General features: G+C 48.9%; 1 protein-coding gene across 2 annotated transcripts in view; it reads right to left on the bottom strand.

The window, feature by feature from the left end:
• RNF40 (ring finger protein 40) overlaps nucleotides 1-26,759 on the bottom strand; it is a 1,006,396-nt gene that overhangs the window by 865,884 nt on the left and 113,753 nt on the right. For both annotated transcript variants that reach the window (XM_069651635.1, XM_069651636.1), the window contains exon 3: nucleotides 4,997-5,164. In XM_069651635.1, coding sequence (XP_069507736.1) covers nucleotides 4,997-5,164 — 168 coding nt within the window. The remainder of the gene's footprint in view (nucleotides 1-4,996; nucleotides 5,165-26,759) is intronic.

The following is a 26,759-nucleotide window of genomic DNA, read 5'->3' as shown; positions in this document are numbered from 1 at the left end:
CACAGATTCACTTGGTAGCTGTGGCTGAGCAGTCAGACTTCCCTCAAGAAGAGTTAGGCAGTATACAGAGCATACAGAATAGGTACAGAGGCACAGTAGCACAAGCAAACACTGACCAGAGTTTGTTTAAAAGTATATAATTATTTATTTAAAAGACACTTGTAAAATTACACTAGCACAGAAAAAGGTAATAAATTCAAAACACAGTCCTAATTACTATATGTACATCCCTAGTTATTTGTTGGACAAGTCTTAGTTAACACCACTTATTTCCAGACAGAGGTGAGCGCTTAACGTTAGATGGCACTCCAACAAATTGTTTAAAGAGGGAGGAAAAAGGCAGAATTAAGAAAGCAATACAGCAAAACACTTTTCAGGGAACCACAGTAAGTATTAGAGAAGGCAGTCTATTGAGGAGCAAGGAAGTTCAGTGCCAGGCCCACTTTAGGGAGAGCCAGGCCAAATATGCCCAAGATCACACAATGTCACAAAGTCTCAAAAAATCCTTACAGGTGAGTAGAAAAGTTCTGTTAAGCTTAGAAAAGTTTAGTTAGGGTGTCCCAGGCTAACCCAGGTTCGAGAGCCGAGGGTTAAATCTACCCCGTACAATTGGTGGCAAGGGAAGCCGGGCGGAACACAGTACCTTCAAAATGGAAAGGATCCTCCAGCGGTGGCAGTTGTTCCTGGTAGTGGGTGCAAGTCGCAGCGTCGTCCAGAGAAAGAGCAGATCTCGACGTGGAGGAAGGCTGAAGGTCGTTGCACTACCAGGGAAGAAACCAGCAGTGGAGTTTTCCAGTTAAAAGGATGTTACCCCTCTTTCGCGTTAGAGGTAAAAAGTGGTATTCCATTTGCCGGGGTGCTTGACACAGGCAAGATGGCCACAAGATGCTCCAGGGAGGCGAAAAGAAGGCAAAAACTGGTTGTCCCCACCAGTGAAGGGAAGAAGACTCTCCGGACTGGAGATCTCCTCTGTCGTTGGGAAGTGGCGAGACGGTTCCGCAGGGCTCCACCGGTGGTGTCGTCGTGGCAGGTCGGCTCAGCTTCTCCCTCTTCGGCTTCTTAGGTCCTGTGGCGGCTTCTGAAGTTCCAGTCCCCAAAGCCCTGCTTTTATGCAGCAAACCCCCATTCACCAGTCCTAGCTGTCACTCAAACATGCTAAGTGGTGAGCCGGGGGGCTCACCACTGGGCCAATCACACAAGAGTGCGACTTGAGTTGCCAAGGCAACTCAGTCCAGGGTGCCTAAATCCCCCTCCCACACATCCTGTAGACCCAGACACAGTGGCACCACTTTGGAGGGCTTCTGTGCAGAAGCCCGCCAAAAGTGGAACAAAGGCTCGACTCGGGTTCAGGGTTACTGAAGTGAACCCAGACACCATTTTGGCGGCGAGTTCTGGCAAAAAATCCCAACCGGTGAATTAATATTAAATAAATAAACCGGCAGTATCTTTAACATTGCACCAAAAAGTGGTGCGTTAAAATCAATGGGTAATCCCATTGGGAAATATTCTGGTGGAATATTTCCGTGGTATCCACTGCCACCAGCCAGAAACTCGGCGAGGGGCGCCAGGACAGTACCCCCTCGACAAACAGACCCAGGGACAATCTAATTGCCCCTACCAGTACTTCCACAGTATGATGGTTTGTACTGGTTCTGTTCACAATTTAAGTCTGGTAAAGTCAATGGTGACTTTACATGCCCAGGGAGACAGTAGTCAGTCCCAGGGTATGGAGTCTATGTTTGGGGGTCACTATGACACCCCTGTGTTACTGCACTGAGGGTGCTGTGTAACACACATACAAAAACCAATGATAGCCTATGGGGAAAAATACCCCAAAGCCCATAAGCACATTACAAGTCACAGGAATACACTCAAATCATGTCCAAGAGTGAGGGTAAAAAAAAGAGTCCCACTCTTGGCAGGAGAAGAAAATAAACCCCAAAAATCCAGCAAAGCTGCTGGTGGACTCACACTAGGTTAGGAAATTCAGCCTAAACAGAGAATTCTCCCTAACACTCGCACTTCTCATCCCTAATCACATTCTCTTTTAAATAGTTCCAAGATTCTTTAATTAAACTTTTCCTATATTGGTTCAGAGACCCCTTTTCATTTGTCTTAATCTCTTTGCTCCATCGCCCGTGCCCCAGCTCCCTTGTTTGGGCTTACCAGGTTCATCCACGGGGCGTGGCATCTGCCATTAAGCGGCCGGGCATCCTAACCTCACTTTCTGGGCTCACTGGTTTCCATCGGCTGCTTCAGCGTCCTTCGCGTCTCACCTTTCTCGCTGCGGCTTGCTTGCCAGTTGGGAGGGAGTCCCGTCTGCTCTCCAGTTCCCGCTTTGCTTCTTTCACCCGACAGCTCCTGCGGTCCATGGCACAAGCGTTGCAAACCTTCTGCTTCCAGACTTGGTCGGACGGCCCCTCTAGCAGCGTCTCTGCTTTGCACTGCAGCCTGCTCTCCGTTGGTGTCCCGACGTCAGTCGGGAGAAGTCTCTCTTTCTCTCCAGATGCGTGTTTTTAAATGTGTCTGCCCCCGTTAACCTTTTACAACTAGAGCGTGGCATTTGATTGCTGGTTCTAGTGATCTTCATTACTCCAGTCCTCTTCCTCATCTCAGTGTTATCAAGCTAAGGGGAATGTAAATACAGTTGGAGATTGGTCCTGACTGGAGGTTCTACACCCACCCTACAGTATGCCATACAGGAAGAAGATAGCCACAGATAGCCACCCCCAGGGTCAGAGTCTGGTAACTTCCGCCTTTCACTAGTCACATGAGGGGAGATTCCCATGGGTGAAGTAGTGAATACTTTGCAAGGTTCTTCACAGAGTATTAATACTCCAATTCTATTCTCATTCCAATTTCTGCGCTTCTTCTCATTCCAATTTCTGCGCTTCCTTTTATCCGATCAGTTTGAAGTTATTAGCTTGCTTTGCGTGCTTTCGTCATGGGTACTGGGACGAGTTTCTCAGACCAACTATTCCATTTTGGCTTTCCGGTATTCCTGTTCTCCATATTACCATCTGTGCTGTAGGGGAACATCTCCGGTTCCTGCAGGTACTAGGAATCTGTTTCTCCCTTCAGTAACCTTCTTGGATCGCTTTCTGCAATGTCTGCTTCGTACACGTTCCGGTCTCCTCCTCGGCTTTTTCGGTACCGCTATGGGTAATCCATTTGTGAGTTGCTTCCTTCCGCTGGTGGTGTCGGCGTTGTTGAAAGGGCAGCCTGCCCACCACGATTCCTCTGGTCACGCCACCAAGCTCTCCACTCCAGCCTTCCTGCTCTTCGTACCCACTGGTCTTCCAGCGTTTCCTGCTCCAGCTCAGAGCAGCCCGGAACTTTGTGGGCTCTGCGGTCTACGCCAGCTCCACCTCCTTCAGGTATGCTACGCACAGACGGCTTACCCTGTCTGCCTAGGCTTTCCACTCTTTCTCGCCTTCTCTATGGCGTGTCATCCCTCTTCAACAAACTGGGCACAGTCCGTTGGAGAGTTTGATTTAAAGGGACAGTTTAATCTTCTCATTGGTAACGGTATACGTTCATTATCTTCATTCAAGTAATGGGACTTGATTTGGTGCATTAGATATTTTCATATAGGTTATCACATGGCGGGCATCAGGCCCCATATGGAGGAGGGGGTGGGCTTGCCAATGGAGATAAGGGATGAATTCCCTCGATTCGTCATAACACCTGTAATGCAGTCCTTTCACATTACACAAATGAAACGGAGCAGAACGCTGTGTGTGACCTTCAAAAGAAGCTGGTCACAAGACCCTCAAATACCTAAACTAAGGGACATGCTACTATAGTCTGCAAAATGAGATGCACAGAAAAAGTACAAATGACACCAGTTCAATTCAAGTTCAAAAGCTACAGTGATCCAACCCCTGGGAACACTAGATTCAGAGGGATTTAACAAAGCCAAAGATGCTCCAATCGTACAACAGAACCCAAGGAGATAAAACACAGTTTTTGCCCACCCTCACAGGACTCAGGAACAAACTAGAAGGTGTTGTGGTGTCTTGAAGAAATGTAAAAGCTGGTGTTTAGTCAGTAATGTCCTTAGCGATTCCATGGTCCATCTCCCATACTATATTCCCTATTTACATTAGGCAACCTAAAGCAACTTGCAATTAATATTTTAATAGAAATCATGAATAAATAAAAACTTTTTTAAAATGCTTTTTTTATATATCGCTCACTGCTTGTAGGCACTGATGCATCGAAAAACTGATCTCTGGTTACAGCATTCTGAGAGTACGAATTACACCAACTTTCATCCTGCTGAGAATTATTCCATGAATAACCGCCATATTCCATTTCCTGAAGATCCCCCCCCTTACCTGTGAGGTATTACATTAGAGTCACTCAACACAGAAGATGGTTTATAAATCATACCTCAAACCAAAAAGATCATTTAGAGCAAGACTTTGTTGGATGACCACTCTATGGTCTATACCTCGCAGTAGGTCAAGCAGGTCTGAACACAAGCCCCATGTTGTGAACACAGCCCTACAGATAAGAGGTGTATCGGCCACTTTTACTCCATAAAAATAAGCAAATACTCCGAAAAAATAAAAAAGGGAGTAAAAATACCCCCCAAAAAAAAGGAATAAGACCCATAGAACATTGTGCCTCTGCTTTCACCCACACAGGTCTATGGATATGTTTGGACCTGTAGTGCATGTACTAACACAGAAAGAAACTATTATTATCACTGCCTGATCGGAAGAAGTAAACGTGCATCTTTTAATGTGTATGCATAACTAGGTGCAAAGAAATAATTATTACAAAAACATTTCAATTTTCCAGTTAAAACATTTTTACTCGCTTATACAATACTCCCATTGAGAATTGGAATCACATTTGAGCTCCTTAAAAATCATTTTACTCCCAACTTTAAAAAATAGGGGAGTAAAATACTCCCACTTCCAAATCTTATCTGAAGCACTATGTGAACATTTAACAAAAGTCCCACTGGAGTTCTGTAACCACTTACATGGCTCCAGTAGCGGTTCACAATGAGCAGTGTGGCATCGTCTGTGGCCTGGCGCTTCTCCAGCTTCTCAATGCGCTCACGTAGTTCATCCTCAAATGCTTGACGCTGCTCCAGACGTTCTGCAAGCTTCTTGTTCTTGAACTGTAGAACCTTGAGGTCCATCTCCTCCTAGATAAAAAAAACTGTAGTGAGCGAAAGTATGTCCCCAGAGAAATTGAACAGTAGAGACATACATGTGTATATGGATTCTCTAACCTGCATTACTTTCATTCGGGATTCAAAATTGCTGGGAGCCATTTAGCTCCTGCTTCTAGACCTGGAGAGCCTGGCTAGCGTGTCACAAACAGCTACAAGGAGTTCCGTTTAACTCCCAAGGCCATCTGGTGCCATACAAACATACTTATGTGCATTCACATTCTGTATTTGGGAAGGTCTATAAAGAATCATTAGAGACATCTAGAAGATAATTAAAGCATCATGGATTGTGTATAATGGACAAAATGTTCCAGGTTTGCATCTCACATAAAGTTAGATTTGCGGCACACTATGCATCAGCTGCTCCTGGTTCTCTAGGGGTAGCTCCTGCCTGACGGATGATGCACAATACCCAGGAGTTAGTATTAGCACCTGCGTATGAAATCTTAATTTCGACCCTGTGCCCCTGTCCTAAACCAGTGTGTAAATTAACTGCATCAGTGTGGTCTGTGAACTGGGACTCAACCCAATGGCTTTTTGAGGGAATTATTCTGTCAGAGTAACAAGGATATACTAGGTAACTCGGGCATAATTTCCTGCTAAACCAGGTTACATGGCAAAGTCTCCAAACCTCACCTACTGAACCAAGCACCCAAGGTTGGGGACTGTAAAAAGAATAGTGCAATGACAAGAAAGGGTAACAATAGTAGGTCTTAGCTCCTCATTTTGTTCCAAATAGCCTATTTATGTTGAAAACCTTGAGAATAGTGCTAGAAACTACATGTGCTACATGGGCTCCACTACACCCCAACCATTACATAGTTGCCACATTTTAACAAACAGCAAGAGGGTCATCTGTGATGTGACTGCATATCCCCTCCTCGCCTTTCCTCCCCCTCCGACCACTGTACTACACACTTCCAAAACCTTCCACATTCAAATCATTTGAGGTTATTCATTGTACTACATTCTCTGGGGCATGCACTGATGCCTTCACTGCTTAATAAACATCATGTAAACTATTTGCTGTGCCCATCAACAATCTTACAATGTATTGAAAGCTTTAATTTACCAACTGGATTGCCTTGTGGACTCCCAGTCAAATTAGCTAACTTGCTAAATGAAGGTTCATCAAGCACAGCTTCTTGATAGCCAAACGCAATAATCTCAAAATAAATGGCCCTTACTGTAGAGTCATGGATGTGGGACTTGATCTGGACTAACAATAAAAAAAGAAGTACACAATTCCTTGGTATTACTTCAGTACTGCCCAAGAGGCCCATACAGACATTTTAGGGCCAGTCTCCTCTCTCGTCGTACTTGTGATGATTCAAATTAGACAATCGCTGCCCCTTCTGAGTCCTTTCTGGCCATAAGGATCAATCCATCTTATTTCAGTTGATATTATTCCAAGTGTATTGCTCAATTAAATGTATATTTTATGGCATTTTGCAGTGTGCAGCAAGGTATTTACGAGTTTAATACATATTATTTCAATACAATTAACTTCAACAGGAAGATCCCAACAGGGCACTGCTCGCAGAAGCATTACAAAGACCGTAGGTACACATGTGAAAATCTGACAGACTTGTAAAAAAAAATGTTAAATAGCCCTAAAAATGAGCTCTCCAATTGGCTCCTGGAGGCTGCATCTTTGCCATTGCTTTGCATAATGCTATGGCTCCTGCCACAAAGTATCAATAATATACTGAACAGATCAATGCACAACACATTCTACAACAAGACGAGGCGTAGGCTAATGGTGCACATGTATCAACAATGGTCTGTACGATAGAAAATATTTTTCAACTGGAAAGCGCAATGATACAATTCTAACATCGACAGCAGTACTTGTAAAAATGCTATTTTGCAATGTCTTTCTTCAATCGTTTCGTTGTCCCACCTTTCTGTCGTCCCACTCGTCTCCGACATGAGGGCAGCCTATGATTTACGAGTATGAATACCACGACAGGGACCAACTTTCATGCTTCTGTTGGGAGGGTCCCTTCTAATATGAGGAAGGGAGTCGGTTTTTTACCTGCAACTCAATTTCTCCAGCGTTGGTATCTTTCATGGATTTACATGCTGTGAATATTCCCCGTCGTCAGGCTGGGAAACCTTGGTAACTTTAACTTCGCGTTTTCCTATGGAAAACTTAGACACTTTAGTGTCCTATCGACGTTTTTTTTTTGGGTGCTTTAGGCCACGCCAATAGGACGTCTGATATAAATTGCCCTGCCCCCGCAGCTTCCCTTCAGATTTTAACCTCCAAGTAGAGGGAACCCGAGCCAAGGTTTGCCTGCAGGGGCAGCCGGCGGGCGCATGTGAATCCATGAAAGATACCAACGCTGGAGAAATGGAGTTACAGGTAAGAAACTACTCCCTTCTCCAGCATTGGATCTTTCATGGATTCACATGCTGTGAATAGATTACATATCAGTATGACCAATGTGTGGTGGTGTTTCATTGGCAAACCAACCGATAACATCTTATCCCACACATGAGACTACAAAAACCAGCAAGGGAGAGTAAAAATAGAAAAGAAGAAAAAAAAAAAAAACAGACGCTGCAGGGCATACCTTACTGAAACAGGCGTTGGAGGACAGCCCGTCCCACCTGCACATCTTCCACATGTTGCTCCCTCCACATGTTGCTCCCTCAGGCAGTAGTGCCTGGTGAAGGTATGCGGCACCGCCCAGGAAGCCGCCTGGCAAATGTCCACCAGCGGTATACCAGACCATAGCACCGCCGATGACGCTGTGGACTGCTTAGAATGCACCTTCGGAGTACTACGCAAAGGCTTGCCAGCTTTTGCGTGACAAAACAAAATTGTAGACGAGACCCAACAGGAAAGTCCTTGTTTGGAAATAGACTGACCCTTGTTGGAGGGCCCAAATGCCACAAACAGCTGCTTCAACTTCCAAAGTCTTGTGTACGGTTCAGATAAAATTTCAGTGCCCTCTTAACGTCCAGAGAATGAAGGGCCTTTTTTTGCCGGCATGGATGCATTAGCAAAGAACGAGGGTAAGTCAATAGATGCAAGTTTGTGAAACGCAGACGGCACTTTCTGGATAAAGTGCGGGTTAGTAGCCAGGAGAACTTTGTCCTTCATAAATCTCATACAAGGCAGGTCAATGACCAGTGCCTGCAATTCAGACACCCATCTGGCCGAGGTAATCGCCACTAGAAATACCACCTTCCACGAGAGGAACTTCAAAGAAGCCATCGACATGGGTTCAAATGGAGTTTAGAGAAAGAACCACATTGAGGCTCCACACAGGTGTAAACCACTTCTCCGGGGGAAATGTCCGAAACAGTCCTTTAAGAAAATGTTTCACCAAGCGATCACTAAACAGTGGAGCAGCAGGATGCCTTCTCGTGAACCTAGAAATCGCCGCCAAATGCACCTTTGGACCCCCAACGTCGTGGAGCGGGCAGGAGCCCCCCACCACCGTCCTGGACCTCAACAAAGACGACTCGACTGGGCCGAAACCCTCGGATCTCACGGCAGCGTTGATCCCCTCAGAGGATCTAAAGCAGATCCCAGCTGCCCCTGCATTTGGCCAATCTGCCCCCCCCCCTGGGCACCCCACCTCAACAAAGGAGTCCCCGCAGCCTCTACAACCCCCAGGTCCGCTCGCGCCGACTTTTTCAAAAACAAAATGTCGGGCGCGATGCGGCCCGAAAGCGAGGCTGGACGTCCCACATTGCTAAGCAACGTTGCGTAGGCTGCATTTAAGCCTAAACATCCGCCGGCAGGCGGAAGCCGGCGGCCACCTAAGGCCAACATAAGGCTGCTTGCCCCGTTTGCCCCTGTTCGCTCCGGAAGCATACTGATGGACCCCTGATGTTCATCATAAAGGTCGCGCTGCACAATCGCCTCACTAGGGGAACTTTTTATTTTTATGCTCTGTACGTGGGTGATCGACAGTATACTGGACCGTAAACTACGTGAGTACAATCACTGGTTGTTCATTTGCTACGCCATGCAAGTTGCAGCAGTGCCTTTCCTGCTACCCTGACAGATTTCGAATCTAGCCGACACCACATCTGGCATTTGAGTTCACTTAGCTTTTTATCTGAGTTCCTATGGTGTCCTTGCATGAGCTGCCTACTTGCCCAAGCACCCCCGTTTGAAACTGACCTCACAATCTCGCTAGTACGCCACCACTCGTGGGTATGCGAACTGCATTTCTGTTATCGTGACACTTCAAATTGAACTGCTCATCCAAATGCATTACGTGCTGTGCCCCATGGTCTGGCTCAGACACCCATTTGTCCTATGCGGTGCCCTATAATTGCTACGTGACCCATGCTGAGCCCTGTGTTGTGCCCTATGGTCGCCATTAGACCACATTTAACCTATGCTGAGCCCCGCGTTGTGCCCTGTGGTCCCCACTAGACCTCACCTGACCCATGCTGACCCCTGTGTTGTGCCCTATGGTCGCCATAAGACCACATTTAACCTACGCTGAACCCTGTGTTGCGCCCTATGGTCGCCATTAGACCACATTTAACCTATGCTGAGCCCTGTGTTGTGCCCTATGGTCGCCATTAGACCACATTTAACCTACGCTGAACCCTGTGTTGCGCCCTATGGTCGCCATTAGACCACATTTAACCTATGCTGAGCCCCGCGTTGTGCCCTGTGGTCCCCACTAGACCTCACCTGACCCATGCTGAGCCCTGTGTTGTGCCCTATGGTCGCCATTAGACCACATTTAACCTATGCTGAGCCTTGTGTTGCGCCCTATGGTCGCCATTAGACAGCACTCTCCTGCCATTGGAACTGGAAGGATGCCACACCTAGCATTAGCCTTCTGTATTATGGCTACAGTCACACAATCGGTCCTCAGCAGTCACAACCACATTATTCAGTCACCAATACCTACTTCAAACTTAAGCCAACTCACTACTAACGCTATGCAACCCAAGCTCTCCACATTCTGCAAGGCCCAAGAAACAATACTTTATGCCTCCCTACCTTGTACCACGTCCAATAGAAACAGACTCCGCGCAAGACTGGCCAAATTACATGAACCATTGAGAAGAGCCCTTCCGGCCTCCAACCTCAAAACCAATTATAAACCTAGCTCACGAATGCCTAGCCAGTCCAAATGGCCTACTCAAACATCTACCTTGAATGTGAACACCCTCCAGCTTAATAACCTCCATCCTAAAGTTTGCACCACCATAGACAAACCCATCAGAGCTAACAAAACTCCCGAGGACCCCCCTCTCAAGGGAGCGCTCCTTAATGCTAGATCGCTAGTCGCTCACGCTACGGATATTGCCGACTTAATCACGGAAGGGAACCTGGATCTTCTCGCAATCACAGAAACGTGGCTCCATAATGCAGCAGGACCTACCCTCATGTTAGCTGTCCCTGACGACTACACCATTATCAGACAAGACTGTGATAATACACGAGGAGGCGGCATCGCTATCATCTCCAAAACGGCTCTTGGTCTCAGACTAGCCCCCACCCAGCCTCTACAATCATGCGAAACCCTCACTGCCAAAATGCAGATAAACGAGTCGCAATCTATTACCATACACCTTATGTACAGACCACCCGGCCCTCTTGGTACCTTCGAGGAAGACTTGCATAATATAATTATGAACAACTTGAAACCCTCCACCCAACTACTTATATTAGGCGATTTCAACTTAGGATTCAACGACCAAACAGACAAAAATGCCGCAGAAATAGCTAATACGATCAAAGCACTAGGCCTTACTCAAAAAGTCTCTACACCCACCCACCTTAAAGGGAGAATATTGGACTGGGTAGCGGACCTTAACTGTTCTGCCACTATCACATCCATCCTGCCTTTAGCATGGACAGACCATTCTCTGATCTCCTTTCTCTTATCCACTGTCAGACCCACTCCACTGGCCCGACCACGAGCGCCACCATGACCAACCAGAAGTAATAAAAGTATTACGGTAGAAAAAAATCATCCCCGCCATACTGCCTACTCTCAACGCACTGTCTGATAATCTCGACCCCAGCAGCCTAGTTCAGGAATTTAACAATATTATGCTTACCACTTTGGATAAAATTGCTCCTATCAAACTCAGACCGAGCAAACCCATAGCCCACCTAAACAAGTGGTTCACCCCACAACTCAAAGACCTTCGCACCTTAAAGAACAAAAGTGAAACAAACTGGAGACTATGCCCCTCTAGTGAGAATAAAGCCAAATTAACTGCACTTTCCTCACTTTACAAAAAGGAAATCTGCCAAGCAAAACACGACTCATACGACCAACGCATTGCTAGCTCAAACTCAAGCATGAAAGAACTCTTCTGCATACTCAAACTAGAGTCCCCTATTGCTACCCCGACGTCTGCACCAAGGACAAATCCAGGTGCACAGACATACAACAAGCCTTAGCGCATAAAATCGATACACTTCAGAATAAAATTCAACTAAAAAAGAAGGCTCTAAACCTACAGCAATCGCCTAACACTCTCCTGCCCAATGAGCCACCACTGGCACATAATGCCACATTCCACTTCTCTAAAATGTCCATCTTAGAGGTAGAAAGAATTATCCTATCGTTAAAGCCCTCAAACTGTAAAGGGGATATCTGCCCTGCACAGCTAATAAAAGACGCTGCTAGAGAACTCTCCCCATTTATAACCAAACTGATAAATGCCTCTTTTGCTACAGGTACTATACCTGCCAACCTCAAGCAATCCTGGGTGCTACCACTCCTCAAGAAACAGACACTTGATCCCCTCATTCCTACAAACTACTGACCTATTACCACGGTCCCATTTTTACTAAAAATACTGGATAAAGCCGCCTACATTCAAATTCAGAAGCATTTAGAATTGCACAAACTCCTGGGCAACAGACAATCTGGCTTCCGTCCACTGCACGGAACTGAGACTGCCTTAATTGACCTTAAGTCCCAGATAGACGAGCTGAGAGACAAAGGAAGGACAGTACTCCTGCTCCTACTCGACCTCTCCGCTGCATTCGACCTGGTCAACCACAAGGTCCTATGTCGGCACCTTGACTCTGCAGCTCACTTCTCCATGGACGCTATCAAGTGGATCAAGTCCTTCTTGAGTGAGAGGACCATGAGAGTCTTCTCCTCCTCAGCATCTGCCGAGCCTACACCCATCCTATGCGGCGTTCCGCAAGGATCCTGCGTCTCGCCCACCCTCTACAACATCTTCACTAAGCCACTGTTCGACGATCTGGACCAGCTGGGTGTCACCTACACTACCTATGCAGATGATACTCAGATTCTCCTACCACTTTCTGGGGATTACGGTACGGACATGGGCCTAGTGAACAAAGTTTACCTTATCATCCAAGCATGGATGGCCTCACACGGCCTATGCTTGAACGATGATAAGACTGAACTAATAATACTCGGTTCGCAGGCCAATATTAAAAAACTAGGTCAAGAATACTCATCTTTCAATATTGACGGCAACACCATTAAAGTCTCCAAGGAAGTAAAAACCTTGGGATTCTACTTGGACTCCACACTATCCTTTGACAAACAGGTCAAATCCCTTACCTCGTCTACGGCTTACACATGCAAACTTCTTAGAGCCGGTAAACCGTTCCTCTCGGACTATAGCGGTCTGATCCTGGCTAGAGCTCTTATACTCTCTAGAATCGACTATTGCAATGCCCTCTACATTGGGGCTAACAAATCCACCACTAATAAGCTCCAAACGCTACAGAATAATGCCTTAAGAGCAGCCCTTGGCATAAATAAGAAAACCCACATCTCTGCCTTGAGACATCAACACAAATGGCTCTCGACATCCAATAAAATACTTCTAAAAACACTCTCTCTGACACACAAAGCCTTGAACAACGCGGCCCCCAGTTACCTTATAGACAAACTTCAGAGAAGAACTTCTCTCAGACCCACTAGAACGGGGAACACTAACTGCCTAAATATCCCCAAATACAAACTTACTACCATCGGGGGCAACAGCTTCACTGTTAAGGCAGCCAGAAGCTGGAACTCACTGCCCCAGGAGTTGAGAGCTGACCAACCATATCCACTTTTCAGGAAAAACTTAATAAAGCATATCACTGCCACCAATCCTTAGCTCCCCATCACCCTCTCCCTGAGGACACTATCCTGCAATCAAGAAACAGTATATCTTGCTATACTCTTTCTTTATGTAAATACTGCAGCCCATGCATTTGTAACCATATAAGTTTTATATCCTAGTGCTTGCACCCTTGCTCTAGCCCTATTGTTCATATTGTATATATCCCTTAATCATGCAATATTGCTTCAGTCCTATTGTTCATATTGTATATATCCCGTAATCATGCAAACTTGCCACAGTCCTATTGTTCATATTGTATATATCCTGTCTGTAACCTGTGTATACGTAATCATGTAAGCCTTGCATTTCCTTGTCATTGCGCCCTTTTACTTACGAGTCTGGTGCGCTTAACACATGAATAAACAAAAACAACAACAAACAAACCTTGATGGAGGAGAACGCCAGGCCCCCTTGCGCAAGGTGTAACAAGTACGGGAGAACCTGGGCAGGGGAGATGTCCAATGGCTGTATCTCAGGGTGACCCTCGGACCAGGCACAGGATTTCACCCATTTATGACCATACAAGACATTGGTAGAAGGGGCCCTCGCCGCCTCCAAGAACCGACAACACTCCCGGGAGATACCTAAATGACCGAACTCTGAGTGGTCAGGAGCAGCGCCGCTAGGCTGAGAGATGCCGGATCGTGATGCCACACACTGCCATCGTCCCGAGACAGGAGATCCGGATCCACTCCTAGACGCAACGGCCCTTACACCACTAGATGGAGATCTGAAAACCACGGCGGCCTGGGCCAGAACAGGGCTACCAAAATCACCTTGCACTGGTACATCCGCACCCACTAAATGGTCCTCCGAAGCAGTGGAAACGGGGAAAATGCATACTCAAAGAGGCCCGTCCACGGGAACGAGAACGCGTCCCCCATTGACTACGGATTGAGCCCCTCTGCTGGCAAACTCCGGACACTGTTTGTTTTCCATCGTAGCGAACAAGTCTATTGGGGGGGAGACCCCCATCGCCGCAAGATTCTTGCCACCTGCTGCGTCTTCAGCCGCCACTCGTGCAGCTGACTGGTCCGCCTAAACATTCAGAACGCACGGCAAATGGAAAGCGACAAAATTGATCCCTTGTGCCAGAGACCAATGCCAAACATCCTGCGCCTCCTTTCAAAGGACTCGGGAATGCGTGCCACCCCGATTCCTCAAATAGAACATTGTGGTCGTATTGTCTGTCAACACCCTCACCACTGCTCACAGGGTGCGTGGAAGAAACAACTTTAGGGCCCAGTGCACTGCACTCAACTCGAGCACATTGATATGCAACAAAGTCTCCTCCCGAGACCATAGGGCCGGTACCTGCGACTCGTCGAGTTGCGCCCCCTACCCTGTCTGGGAAGCGCCTGCCACGATCGTGAATTGAAACTCTTGCTCCAGCAAGGGCATGCCCCTTATGAGATTTTCTGTGCAAGTCCACCACCGAAGGCGGCTACCAACCCCTCGTTGACCACCAGCTTGTCGGACCATAATCCTCGACTCTGCAACCACCTGTATGCGAGGAACTCCTGCACTGGTCTCATTAACGGGCGACAATTGGGAAGGAGCGGGATACACGACGCCATGGCCCCCAACAGCGACATGTAACTTCAGACTGAGATCACTGTACCCCCTCTCCACTCGCCAGCCTTGGACCGCAACTTCAGCACTCTCTCCCTGGAAGGTTTTACCAGATTGTCCTGGGTAAGACACTGCGCCCGAGAAACACCAATTCTCTGGACAGCGTCAAATAAGATTTGTCGAAGTTGACGGTGAATCCAAAATAATTGCAACAGGCCCATGGTCACCATGAGAGACTCCCTTGCCTGTTCCTGTGACAAACGCTTTACCAACCAATCATCCAGGTAGGGGTACACTTGATGGCCTTCCCTCCAGAGGAAAGCAGCCACCGGAGCCAGACACTTCGAAAAAAGGTCCTGGGAGAGGACTTCAGGCCAAACAGGAGGACCCGGAACTGATAATGATCCTCTCTGACCACAAAACGCAGAAACTTGGTGTTTTTTCCTCATCGGGATGTGAAAGAAGGCGTCTTGCAGATCTAACGACGCTGGAAACTCGCCTGGTTGCACCGAGCGGATGACATCCTGAAGTGTGAGCATCTTCAACTTCAGGCGTTGCAGATTCTCGTTTAGCGACCGAAAATCTAGAATAGGCCTCCACTTGCCATTGGCCTTTTTCACGACAAAGTACTGCAAGTACACCCCCGTGGCCCGCTCAGCGACCGGATCTGGTTCTATCGCCCCTTTCGCTAGCATGAGTACTACCTCCTCTGCTGCAAGACTGGAAGATGCGGCTGCACCACATACAACAGCGGAATAGGGACCGGAGGACGCGAAACTTCAACAAGTGGGCGAGACTTACTGTATCCAGCACCCAGCGATATGACGTTATAAGCTGCCACTCGTCGACCTGGTTCGCCACCTTGCCCCCCAGCAGATTGTCCATATGGCAGTTATTGTTGAGATTATGACTGCCTCCCTTTAGCAGCTGAGGCTTGTGAACCTTTCTTTCGCTGAGCCTGAAAGTCTCTCTGCTCTTCTGAGCAGACTGGACCGATCGCCGATAGCCTTGAGACGAGTAGCTTGAGCGCCGTAACTTCGATCTCTGGAGGAAGAAAACTGGGCATTACCAGAGGTTCCACGCAAAAAAACATGAAAGAAGCTAAAAGAACGACCACTTTGCAGGGAACACAAAGATTGAGCCATCTCAGTTTTCTCTTTCATACATTTCAGGGCCGCATCTATCTTCTCTCCGAACAAGTTTTCACCCTCACAAGGCATATCCATCCATGACCTTATACTGGACTTCTGGGCGAAAATCCGTACACTTCAGCCAGGCCTGCCGTTGGAGCACCACACCATTATTAATTTTCTTAAACCTCGACTCCGCCAGGTCTACTGCAATATTGATGCTGTGGTTAGAGGCCTCCTACCCCTCTCGATCCAACAGCATTGCCTCCTTGCAGTGTTGCTCCGGGAGATGATCAAGAATCGGGGCTGACCTGTGCCACATCTCACGATCATATCTGGCCATAATCGCCAAGGAATTTTCAGCCTTCACTGTAGTAGCCCCCACCGCCAGGACCTTCTTCCCAAACGTGTCCTGTTCCTGGCCTCACTGTCCATAGGCGTAACACATTTGTGTTGGCTTCTGGCCTTACGGCTAGCTGCCACCGAAACCACTGACGCGGGTGCGGGCTGTGACACGAGACATCTAGGGGTTGACTTTAATTTCTTTTCTAGACAACCCTTCACCGCAGGCTCAGAAAACGGGTGGCGCATCGTGCACAGGCTCTCCTGCCACACGTGGTCGAGAATCGGAATCGAGAAGACTGCCTTCCGTCGCTTTCCCATTTGGTCAAAGAGAAAGCAGTCCTTCCGTTCCTCCTCAGGAGCCAGCCCAAACTCCTGACACGCCTTCGCCATCATGGCGTGGAACGTCCCAATATCATCCGGCAGAGATGGTTGCGCTGGACTACTGGGCTGTTCTCCCTCCGGATACGTATCCCAGGCATCATCCCTCGCCAGCGACAAAGACACCGCCAACAGGGTATCCTGCGGAGCACTCTCCGGGTCCGAATCAGGCAACCCCCTCCCTCTTCAGGATGACTCCGTAGACGGTCTAAACCCACCGGCAACAGCAATATCACCCGTGCCGAAGGCGACGTCCGGGGGGCCTCACCAAGCATACTTCCGAGTAGCGGTGCCGCCGCACTCGGAGGCGGAGGCAGCCTCGCATCCAGTTGCCCCAACAATGACTGGAGCGTGTTTAATACCTGCAAGGACAGCAGGGATTGAGGACTGACCAACGGGTAAAGGGGCGGCCCAGCCCCCACCCCACAAGACGTCGACAGGCGTGCAATCTGCAGCCCCAGAGCTGACAGATCGAAAAGAGGTTCTTGCTCCTCCTCCATCCCCGAACAGACAGAATATGCAGCTGGTTCTTGTTGCAGAATGTCCAGAGGAAGAATGGGCACAAAGCCGCGGACTGCCACGGCCCACCCGTCGGCAAAAAACCTTCCAAATCCATCTGCGTTGACAACAGCAGCGGACCGCTACCATTCAGAGTCATGGACGGTGCTGATGACACCACAGTCGACGACAGAACAGCAGAAATAATCGCCAACGTCGACGAGGGACTATCAGTCGACCCTCTCATCGTGGGAACCGCAGCCTCCACAGTCTTAGCCTTCACCGGTGACCCGGACCTTTTGGAAGAAGAACCGGAATAGTGCTTTGAAGACTCCCGGCTGGACGAGGACTTATGATGATCTCTAGACGGCAAGTGCTTCGAGGAAGACTCCTTCGGCTTCGCCTGTCCTTTGTCCGACACCTTTGACTTCTCAGGCCTACCAGCAGACCCCTTGGGATTTGTCAGGCCGATCTGACTTGGACAGTGAGGAGCCACTCGCCCCCTTCAAATGATGCGACCTGGGCATAGAGGACTTGCTACCTCTCCCCACCTCAGACGTAGTCAACTCCGTCCGTTGCTGCTTAGCAGGGGGGGTGGGGGGGGGGGGGGGGAGTCCGCCGATGCCGCTCAGCGGTGTTCAGAGGCCTTCTCGCTCTCACCGAAGACTGGCTCCCCCGGGCCTAATCCACTCGTGGCCAAGTGCCCTCATTTAGTCAACATCGAGCTGGCGGTTACAGTCTTTCAAAGTCTTCTGCGAAAACCCCGGGCATATCTCGCAAGCATCCGCTGATTGATGGGGTACAGACAGTCCGTATGACCGTCCCCTTCGAAGAGCTTCTTAAGGCCGCAGGTAGCACAAGGCCGGAAGAGATTTTTTTGGGCCACAAATGACATACTGGCCGGATACAGAAAGCATGTTCAAAACATGGAGAAACACAAGGTGATCACAACAGTTTGGAGACAGTTGAAATCTGAAGGGAAGCCACAGGGGGGTGGGGCTATTTATATCAGACGTCCTATTGGCGTGGCCTACAGGACCCAACAAGAACTTTGATAGGACACTAAAGTGTCTACGTTTTCCATAGGAAAACACTAAGTTAAAGTTACCGTGGTTTCCCAGCCTGACAGGGAATATACACAGCATGTGAATCCATGAAAGATCCAAAGCTGGAGAATTCATAATACAAGTGCCATATTGATGACTGGGGGTGCAGCAGATTGAGCGCTGTTTACTTTTTGTTCAGAACGGATACAATTTTAGGTAGCATGCACGCAGAAAGCAGAAGTATCAAATCTACCAAATGTAAAAACATACATGTACCTTAAATATAAATATATGGGCAATTCGTTGATCTCAATATAAGAGCTCTTTTACAATGAATCAGAACATAGTGGTTAGGGCTCTCTTGCAAAATCCACTTTCGACCTCTACACAGGTTTTCAGACACAGAAGGCAAGTCAATGAGTAGTCCCAACCTTTTGCGGTCGGCATCTGCAGGAATAGCCTTAAGTTTATGGTCAGATAGGTCTTGTAGGTAGTAGATATAAATCTCCTGATGTTTGAGAGCGCGACCAAAACATTTTTTTTTTTTATATGGCGTGTAGTAACACACGGGATAAGCTAAATGCCTAACGCTATTTAGGAGTTTCAATTTGTGCAATAAAATGATAAAATGGGAGCCTTGTAGATTGGAAAAGTTGCAAGGGAAGATATGTTATCTTGCCCTTTGTATTAAAATCTTTAGAGGAGATTAGACATTTATTTGGTTAAATATTTTTCAAGGTCATCAGAGGTTGTATATAGCCACACAAACGTAGGTCTGTTAAAGGTGTCAGAAGTCTGCGGAATGGAGATGGCTATCTATACTTCAAAGGAAATAACGGTTAAGCAGACCTTCCTCCATTTGCTAAAATAAGTCAGCGATACCAAGTGCAATCATACACTAAGATTAAAGATTTTAGGCCAGTTACTGCTAGCAATGAATTATGTTTTCAATAGTAATGTTTAAAATATGCACCAACATCAGGACCTACTGCAACCAATCCCAAGAAGAGGTGTATTAAAATATGATTTGAAAGGGGCGTGGCTTGGAGCGCCATCGATGTGATCGCTCCTCTGAGGCCGCCCGTGGGATGCCCGCCGCTGCCGCCGATTTCCGGCGGTTCTAAGCGGGGTTCCGCGTCGCCAATGCCATCTACGGCGACCGGAACCAACTTGGCACAACCTGGCCAAACATAACCTTCGACCGAGGAGGCGTTCTACCAGAATTCAGCGGCCGAACTTCTCCCCCGTCTTCAACCGAAGAAACCAAGATGGCCGCCAAGCCGGAACCCAGCAGCACACTCCGCACTCGGCGGTAGCAGTGCCCTAGAACACTGGGGAGCTGGAGAGGGGGAGCAGACTCTAGCACAGAATCATCCGATTCATACCAAGGCGGCCCAGACTAGGGCTGGGTTCCCGGCACACGCTCCGAGGGACCGGAAGAGCGGGCTTCCACCCCTCCCCCGCTACGCAGAACGAGTCGAGACCCCCGCTCAACGACAGCCTATACCATCACAAAACGGCACACGAGAAGCTCACAAAAGGGACCTGGAACCCCCACCAGCGAGGGATCACCGATGGAGACCGGAGGAGGGGTGGGGAAGCAACGGAAAACGTGCTTTCATCCAGAGAGGCCTTGAACCTGTGGGCTTCATCGTAGCGACGTACCCCCCCCTCGTGCAACAATCGGCCATCCTGCACCGTCCCCGACGGAGACCCTCCCCACACCAACGCTTCCTGAGGCGCCCCTGCCCACTCGCCCAGATCTAGCCCAGTGCGGAGGTCGAGTGCGAGATTCACCCCGAGTGCAGTCTCCCACCGCCCTAGGCCTCGCTGCTACTCTCTCAATCAAGACCGCCTGTTACGAGCAGCATGTCGAGGCAAACGAAGGTGAGCAAGGGCACAGATATCTCCGCCATGTTTACTGCACCGGAGAAACCCAAGAAACAGGATCCTCCTAAACTGACCCCACAGAAGCCACAAGAAGACAGGGGCGCTCTCGTCACCAAAGGAGACCTGATAGCCTTCATGGCGGACATCAAATCAGAGTTTCGCGCCTGCCTTTCGGAACTCACCGCTAAAGTTGATCAAACGGATCAGAGGGTCACAGAAATCGAACAGAGGCTCGGAGAGATCGAAGACCATTCTCAGGATCACGCTACCACACTGGGGGAAGTGCAAAAATCCATCGATTCCCTGCATCACAAATACGAGATCCTGGAGTTCAAACATGAAGACCTTGAAAACAGGGCACGCCGCAATAACCTCCGCATTCGGGACGTCCCATCCTCTATCCCCGACAACAAGCTAGCGGACTACGTGGGAAGCTTCTTTGAGGCCCTACTCCCGGACCTGGACAAATCCCAGCTCTTACTGGACCGGACCCACAGACTCCGCCCGTGCCGTGGGACAGATTCGGACCCCCCCCCCAGATGTTATTACCAGGGTCCACTTCTTCACGACTAAAGAGGCAATATCAGCGATCAGTCGCCAAGGAGATGAGATCACTTTTCAGAGCACTCCACTTCAAATATACCAGGACCTCTCACCACTTACTATCCAGAAAAGAAGAGCACTTCGGCCTCTGACAGCGTTCCTTCAGGAGCAACAGATCCGTTACAGGTGGCTGTTTCCGACAGCTCTCCAGTTTACACATAATGGCACCCTACGACGAATCAGCCACTTGGAAGACGCAGAGAAAATCTTACACCCAACCTCACCCCGAGATCCTTCCACGCCAAACCCAGAGGGGACCGAAGACTCTGGACCACTTCCCTCTCCAAAGCCCAAACGCACGCCATGGTCGTCAACCCAGCGGAGCAACTGAGAGAGATGAACGGGGATGCTTCCACGATCCCAGGTTCCGTCAGCGATTAAGCCTGGACACAGATGCCCCTACCTAAAGTAGGACCCGCCAACTAGATTTCGAGCTAAGGAACCTTGAACGCGGTGGCGGCGGGCCATACCCATGGTTCATACCCACTCCAAGGATACTTTCCATCCCTTGTTCCTTGGAAACCCACAGTACACGATACGTGATGGGACAGTTGGCCCTGTTGGCCTTAGGTACGACCGTACTTACAATGTCGGTCTACCCCCCTGTTAAAGTTGCGGCCCCCCGTTGGGGCTCCGCGTTAAAACCTCAAGTGCAGGATGATATCAAGAGATTCCCGAACAGACATGGCAGTTGAGCCACTGCCCCACAACCCCCCCCAACCCAAGGAAAGGAGAGTGAGTCTTCAGTGGACCTCCAGACACTCCGGATCCTCTCCCTGAATGTTAATGGCCTGAACTCCCCTAACAAGCGAAAGGCAATGCTACTGAAACTCCGGGACGAAGACGCAGCGATAGCCATGCTCCAAGAGACTCACCTGCAGTCGGCAGATGTAACCCGTCTCCGATCCCGGCTATTCCCGCTCCAATTCTTCGCCTCTGGCGCAAACAAAAAAGGAGGTACGGCGATCCTCTTCAGGAAAGACTTGAACCCACGGGTTCTGGAAACGAAAATATGCCCAAAAGGCCGATTTACAGCAGTCAAATGCCTCCTGATGGGAGACCTATATACCCTCATCTCAGTGTACGCCCCTAACACTCGACAGTCACACTTCTATGACTCCTTGGGCACATCTCTCGCTAGCTTTGTGGAGGGCCAAACAATTGTCGGTGGGGATTTCAATGGGGTTCCCGACCCTACCAAAGACCGATCACACCCCCCCCGACTCCAGGCGACTTCGTCCAAGCACTTAGCCTCCTCCGATTCTTCAGGACCCTGGAGATAATAGACTCCTGGCGGGTGTTCCACCCTGACTAAAAAGATTTCTCCTTTTACTCTTTCGTCCATCGCACCTTTTCAAGGATCGACCTATTCCTGATCTCCCCGCAAACGTTCCCCTCAGTCAAAGAAGTCTCCATAGGCACAAGAGCGATATCCGACCACGCCCCAGTGCTCCTGGAACTCCGGGTTCATAACCCTTACCCCAATAACCCACGTAAATGGATGTTGTACGACCCGATCCTTAACGACATGGCCACCAGAGACAAGATCGCAACAGGAATAAGAAATTTCTTCAACGAAAACCCAGCCTCAAACACCTCATTAGCGAACAACTGGGACGCCATGAAGGCAGTAATCAGGGGCTCCCTGATAGCCCAAGGTGCGGCCTACCACCGAGACAGGCGTCAGACCCGGACGGCCCTAGATAACAAACTAAGAGGCCGAGGCACTCCATAAGGAGAAAGGCTGGTCCCCCAAAACGCAACGGATCATTCGTATGGCACGGAAAAAACTGGAAGCCCACTATGCGGAACAAACCGCCAAACTAATGGCGAAGGCCAAACAGTCATATTACGCGAAGGGTAACAAGGCGAACAAATTCCTGGTGGCCAAACTAGCCAAGCAGAGACGCGTCAACGCAATTACGGGCCTGCGTGATTCCAACGGGGTCACATTATATTCAGAGCCCGAAAAGCAACGCCTCGCAATAGATTTGACCCAAATCATGAAGGCAACCCCACAAAACTTACCACAACAGAAGGAATACCTGCAGCAGGCAGCAGTGCCCCGGCTCTCCGACGCAACGAGAGACGAACTGGAGGAGCCCATTACAGGGGAGGAAATTGAGGAGGCCATCAAAACACTTAAAACACGGGCCCCCGGCCCGGACGGCTTCTCAACCAGGTTTTACAAACTATTCAGAGCACAATTGACCCCCCACCTGGCTACCCTATTCAACTCCTTCAGGGAAACGGGAGCAGTGACCCCATCGATGCAGGAATCAACCACCATCCTCCTGCCTAAACCTGGAAAAGATCCAAGAAGCATAACATCCTACAGACCGATCGCACTTTTAAACATCGATGCGAACATATACTCAAAAATTCTAGCAACCCGCTTAAACCGCATCTTGCCGAAGATCATTCACCCCGACCAGGCAGGTTTCATCCTACACCGGACAGCAGGTGACAACATCCGGAGAACCCTGAACATGGTGGACCTTGCCGCCCGGAGCTCCAAAAACTAGTCTTGGTGGCACTCGACGCAGCTAAGGCGTTTGATAGGGTGGATTGGACGTTCATGAGACACACCCTAGGGGCCTTCGGCTTCGGACCAGCTTTCCAAACGATGGTTCTAGCCAACTATGATAGCCCTAAAACAAGCCTGAGGATCAACGGTCATAACTCGGCCCCAATCCCATTATCATGCGGAACCCGGCAAGGCTGTCCACTGTCGCCCCTGCTCTTTGCACTCACCATGGAGCCCTTCGCACAAAAGATCAGGCGAAATGACCAAATCAAGGGCATACAAAGTGACCCCACGCATCACAAACTCGCCCTATACGCGGATGACATTCTGCTTACGATCTCGGAGGCCCACTCATCTCTCAAACACGCGATACGTGAAATCGCCAGCTACGGCGAAGTCTCAGGCCTCACCATAAACTTCGATAAATCATCCGCTTTGGGTATCGGCCTCACCCAGCAGAACGAGAACCGTTGAATAAGATGTGCCCGATAACATGTGAAAAGAGTGCCATCCACTATCTAGGGGTCCACATCCCGGCTGACCCAAGAGTCACGTACAAAGCCAATTTCCCCCGACTCTTTAAAGAACTGGAAGGCGACTTGAAGCGCTGGGAGACCCAAGAGATCTCACTGCTTGGGCGCATCACTGCATGCAAGATGAACCTCCTTCCGAGATTCCTATACGCCTGTGCCTCCCTACCAGTAGCAATCCCCGCGCCAACTCTTCGAGGGATCCAGAGAAAAATGCTGAACTTTATCTGGAGAGGTAAGAAAGCGAGAATCCCTCTCAGAACTATGCTGGGGAGTTCCAAATTGGGAGGGCTGGGGGTCCCAGACTTGCAGGCCTACAGAGTGGCAGCCCAACTGGCCCAGGTCCAGGCCTGGCAAAATACGACAAACCGCCCCAGATGGGTAGAGCTGGAACAATCACGGGCGCCCCTACCCCTACGATTTCTACCACACATCCCAACCCCCCCCCTCAGGACCCAATGGGGAGAGCTCCTGCTATCAACCAAACACACCCTTAGCACCTGGGACGGGGCGCTAAAGCGAAAGGGACTGCCAAGAGGACTGAGCCCACGTTCCCCGGTCTTCCATACTCCAACATTTGCACCGGGAACAAATCCTCGCAATTTTCGTAACTGGATCAAAGGCGGGTTGGAGACCATAGACCAGCTGTATACAGGGGGGGGGGGACCTCTCACATTCGCCCAATGCAAGGAGAAATTCCAACTCCAGGAATGGGATAGATTCACATACATGCAACTACGCCACTGGTGCTCACATCCCCAAACTTTGCAAGCAGCGACACGCCCTCCTACTGCCCTAGAACTCACTCTGGGAGACCTTCCAACCCGCGGCAGAGTATCCACCCTATACAGGCGCTTCCTAAGCGACTTCCTGACCACAAGAACCCACTGCATGGCCCAATGGGAGGCGGTCCTGCGTCACCCGATAGAGGATCAAACCTGGGTTGACATATGGACCAGAACACACACCTCGTCCACCTGCAGCACCAATAGGGAATGTGCGTACACGATCACGCTGCGGTGGTACTATCCGCCCCTCAGACTTCACCATATGAACCCCCAGGTGGATCATTCTTGCTGGAGAGGATGCGGCCACCCAGGCTCCTTCCACATGTGGTGGGCTTGCCCGAAGATCCAACCATTCTGGAAAGCTTGCCTAGGGACCATCACACAAATTACCGGAACAACGATTCCCCTGGAACCAGAACCGGTTTTGCTGGGAGCTCCAATTCCCGAGACCTACCCGCGCTCCGGACCCAGAGCAAAACTACTAACCCACTGCCTACTTGCAGGGAAAACGGTGGTGGCCCGAGCCTGGAAAACACCGGAAGGCCCTCACATAGCCCAATGGTGGATCAAACTTTGGGACATTTTGGTAGCGGAGAAGGTGACGGCAGCGCAAGCGGGAACTCATCGTTTCCAGAATATCTGGGCCCCAGTGCTGGAATTCGACCAGCGCTTCCCCGCCCTGACCTATAAACCTACCGGGGCCCGCTGGATCTTAAAAAATCAGGAGATCCCGGAAGAAGATACATAGACGCTGGGGCCCTATCTGAACAGCCCGGGAGGGAAGAGCCCGCCTACAAGGCCTATGGGACAGTTGAACCAAGGAGAGGTGGGAGGGAGGAAACGCAGGGGGGGGATAAAAGACTGGGGATCAACATGCCTAAATAACCACTGCTTATAATGTCTGTACTTGTCATCCTGCCTTGATTTAAAATAAACAAAGTTAAAAAAAATATATATATATATATATATATGATTTGAAGATAATGAAGATAAGCCGGACCAATGAAAATGCAAGAATTGGGGAAACATGGGATTTCTTTGAAGAGGTGCTGTCCAATCATATTTGGTGGGAGGAGAGTAATAAAATGTATCTGGGAGTGTTTTTTGCTGCAAAAAAGTACATAAACTGCCAACTGATGTTGTATTGTTGAGACTTGGGTTACGTTGGTCCTACAACACCAGCTAAGCACTCCCTGGAGCTTTTATACAATAAACTTGCTTTATGTACAACCTTGTACTCGCTTCTTAAGTGGTGGGCCTGTTTTTGGTTAAGGCGATGAAAAGGTCCACCCCAACACTTCCAAAGTCAATAAATCAAGTACCATCAAATTGGGTTAAAATAAACTGTTACTACCTCATTTGAAAAATTGGGAGGGCGGGGGGGTTTGGGGGAAATCGGTCATGGAGCGTTATAAAAATTAATATTTTTTAATTTCCATCTTCCCTACTTTTTATACTTTCAAATGATAAGCACTTCATATTTAACTTTCTTCCGGTAGATGATGCATTAGAATATAGGAAGATGTAAACCAGGAAAAAAGAAGATGGAAAGAAAGGAGGAAAGAGTTAAAAACAAAAGATAGAACAAAGGATGGGATGAATGAAAGAAGGAAGAAAAGGAAAAGGAAATTTAACAAAAGAACGACAAAGGAAATAAGTAAAGTAAAAGGAAGAAAATGAAATATAAAGAAAAGAAAAACAAAGAAGGAAAGGTGGAATAAAAAAATGGAAAAGCAGCGATCAGCCTTTAAAAAGGCAGCCAGCCTAGTCAGTCAGTCAGTCAGTCTAAAGCTTTGGAAGAGCTTGCAGGATGGCAGGAGGGCAGTAGGGCAGTAGGGCAGTAGGGTAATAGCAGACCGTGGGAGACATGTCCTGGAGAGCGACACAGCGAGGAACGGGCAAAAGGAGACACTGGTGCATGGTAAGGATGCAAAAGCATGGAGTAAAAAGTAGGGACAAATAGGTTTGGAAAAGTAGCTTCTGGAGTGATAGGGGAGGGACAGTTGTGTGCAGGAGGGAGTAACCGACGAGCAAAAAAAAAAAAGACCATGTGGGCGAGTGTGCAAAAGAGCACACAAGCAAAGAGTGCGAGTAAGCAGAAGAGCACAAGTATTCAGATGGATTTCTGAAAGGCCACAAGTCTAGTGAACAGGGAAATACGCTG

This window comes from Ambystoma mexicanum, chromosome 3p (assembly GCF_040938575.1).
Source record: "Ambystoma mexicanum isolate Mex_15411 chromosome 3p, UKY_AmexF1_1, whole genome shotgun sequence".
NCBI classification, from domain to species: Eukaryota; Metazoa; Chordata; class Amphibia; order Caudata; family Ambystomatidae; genus Ambystoma; species Ambystoma mexicanum.
Note: the sequence above shows the minus strand (reverse complement) of the source record. Positions and strands in the feature narration are given on the sequence as shown.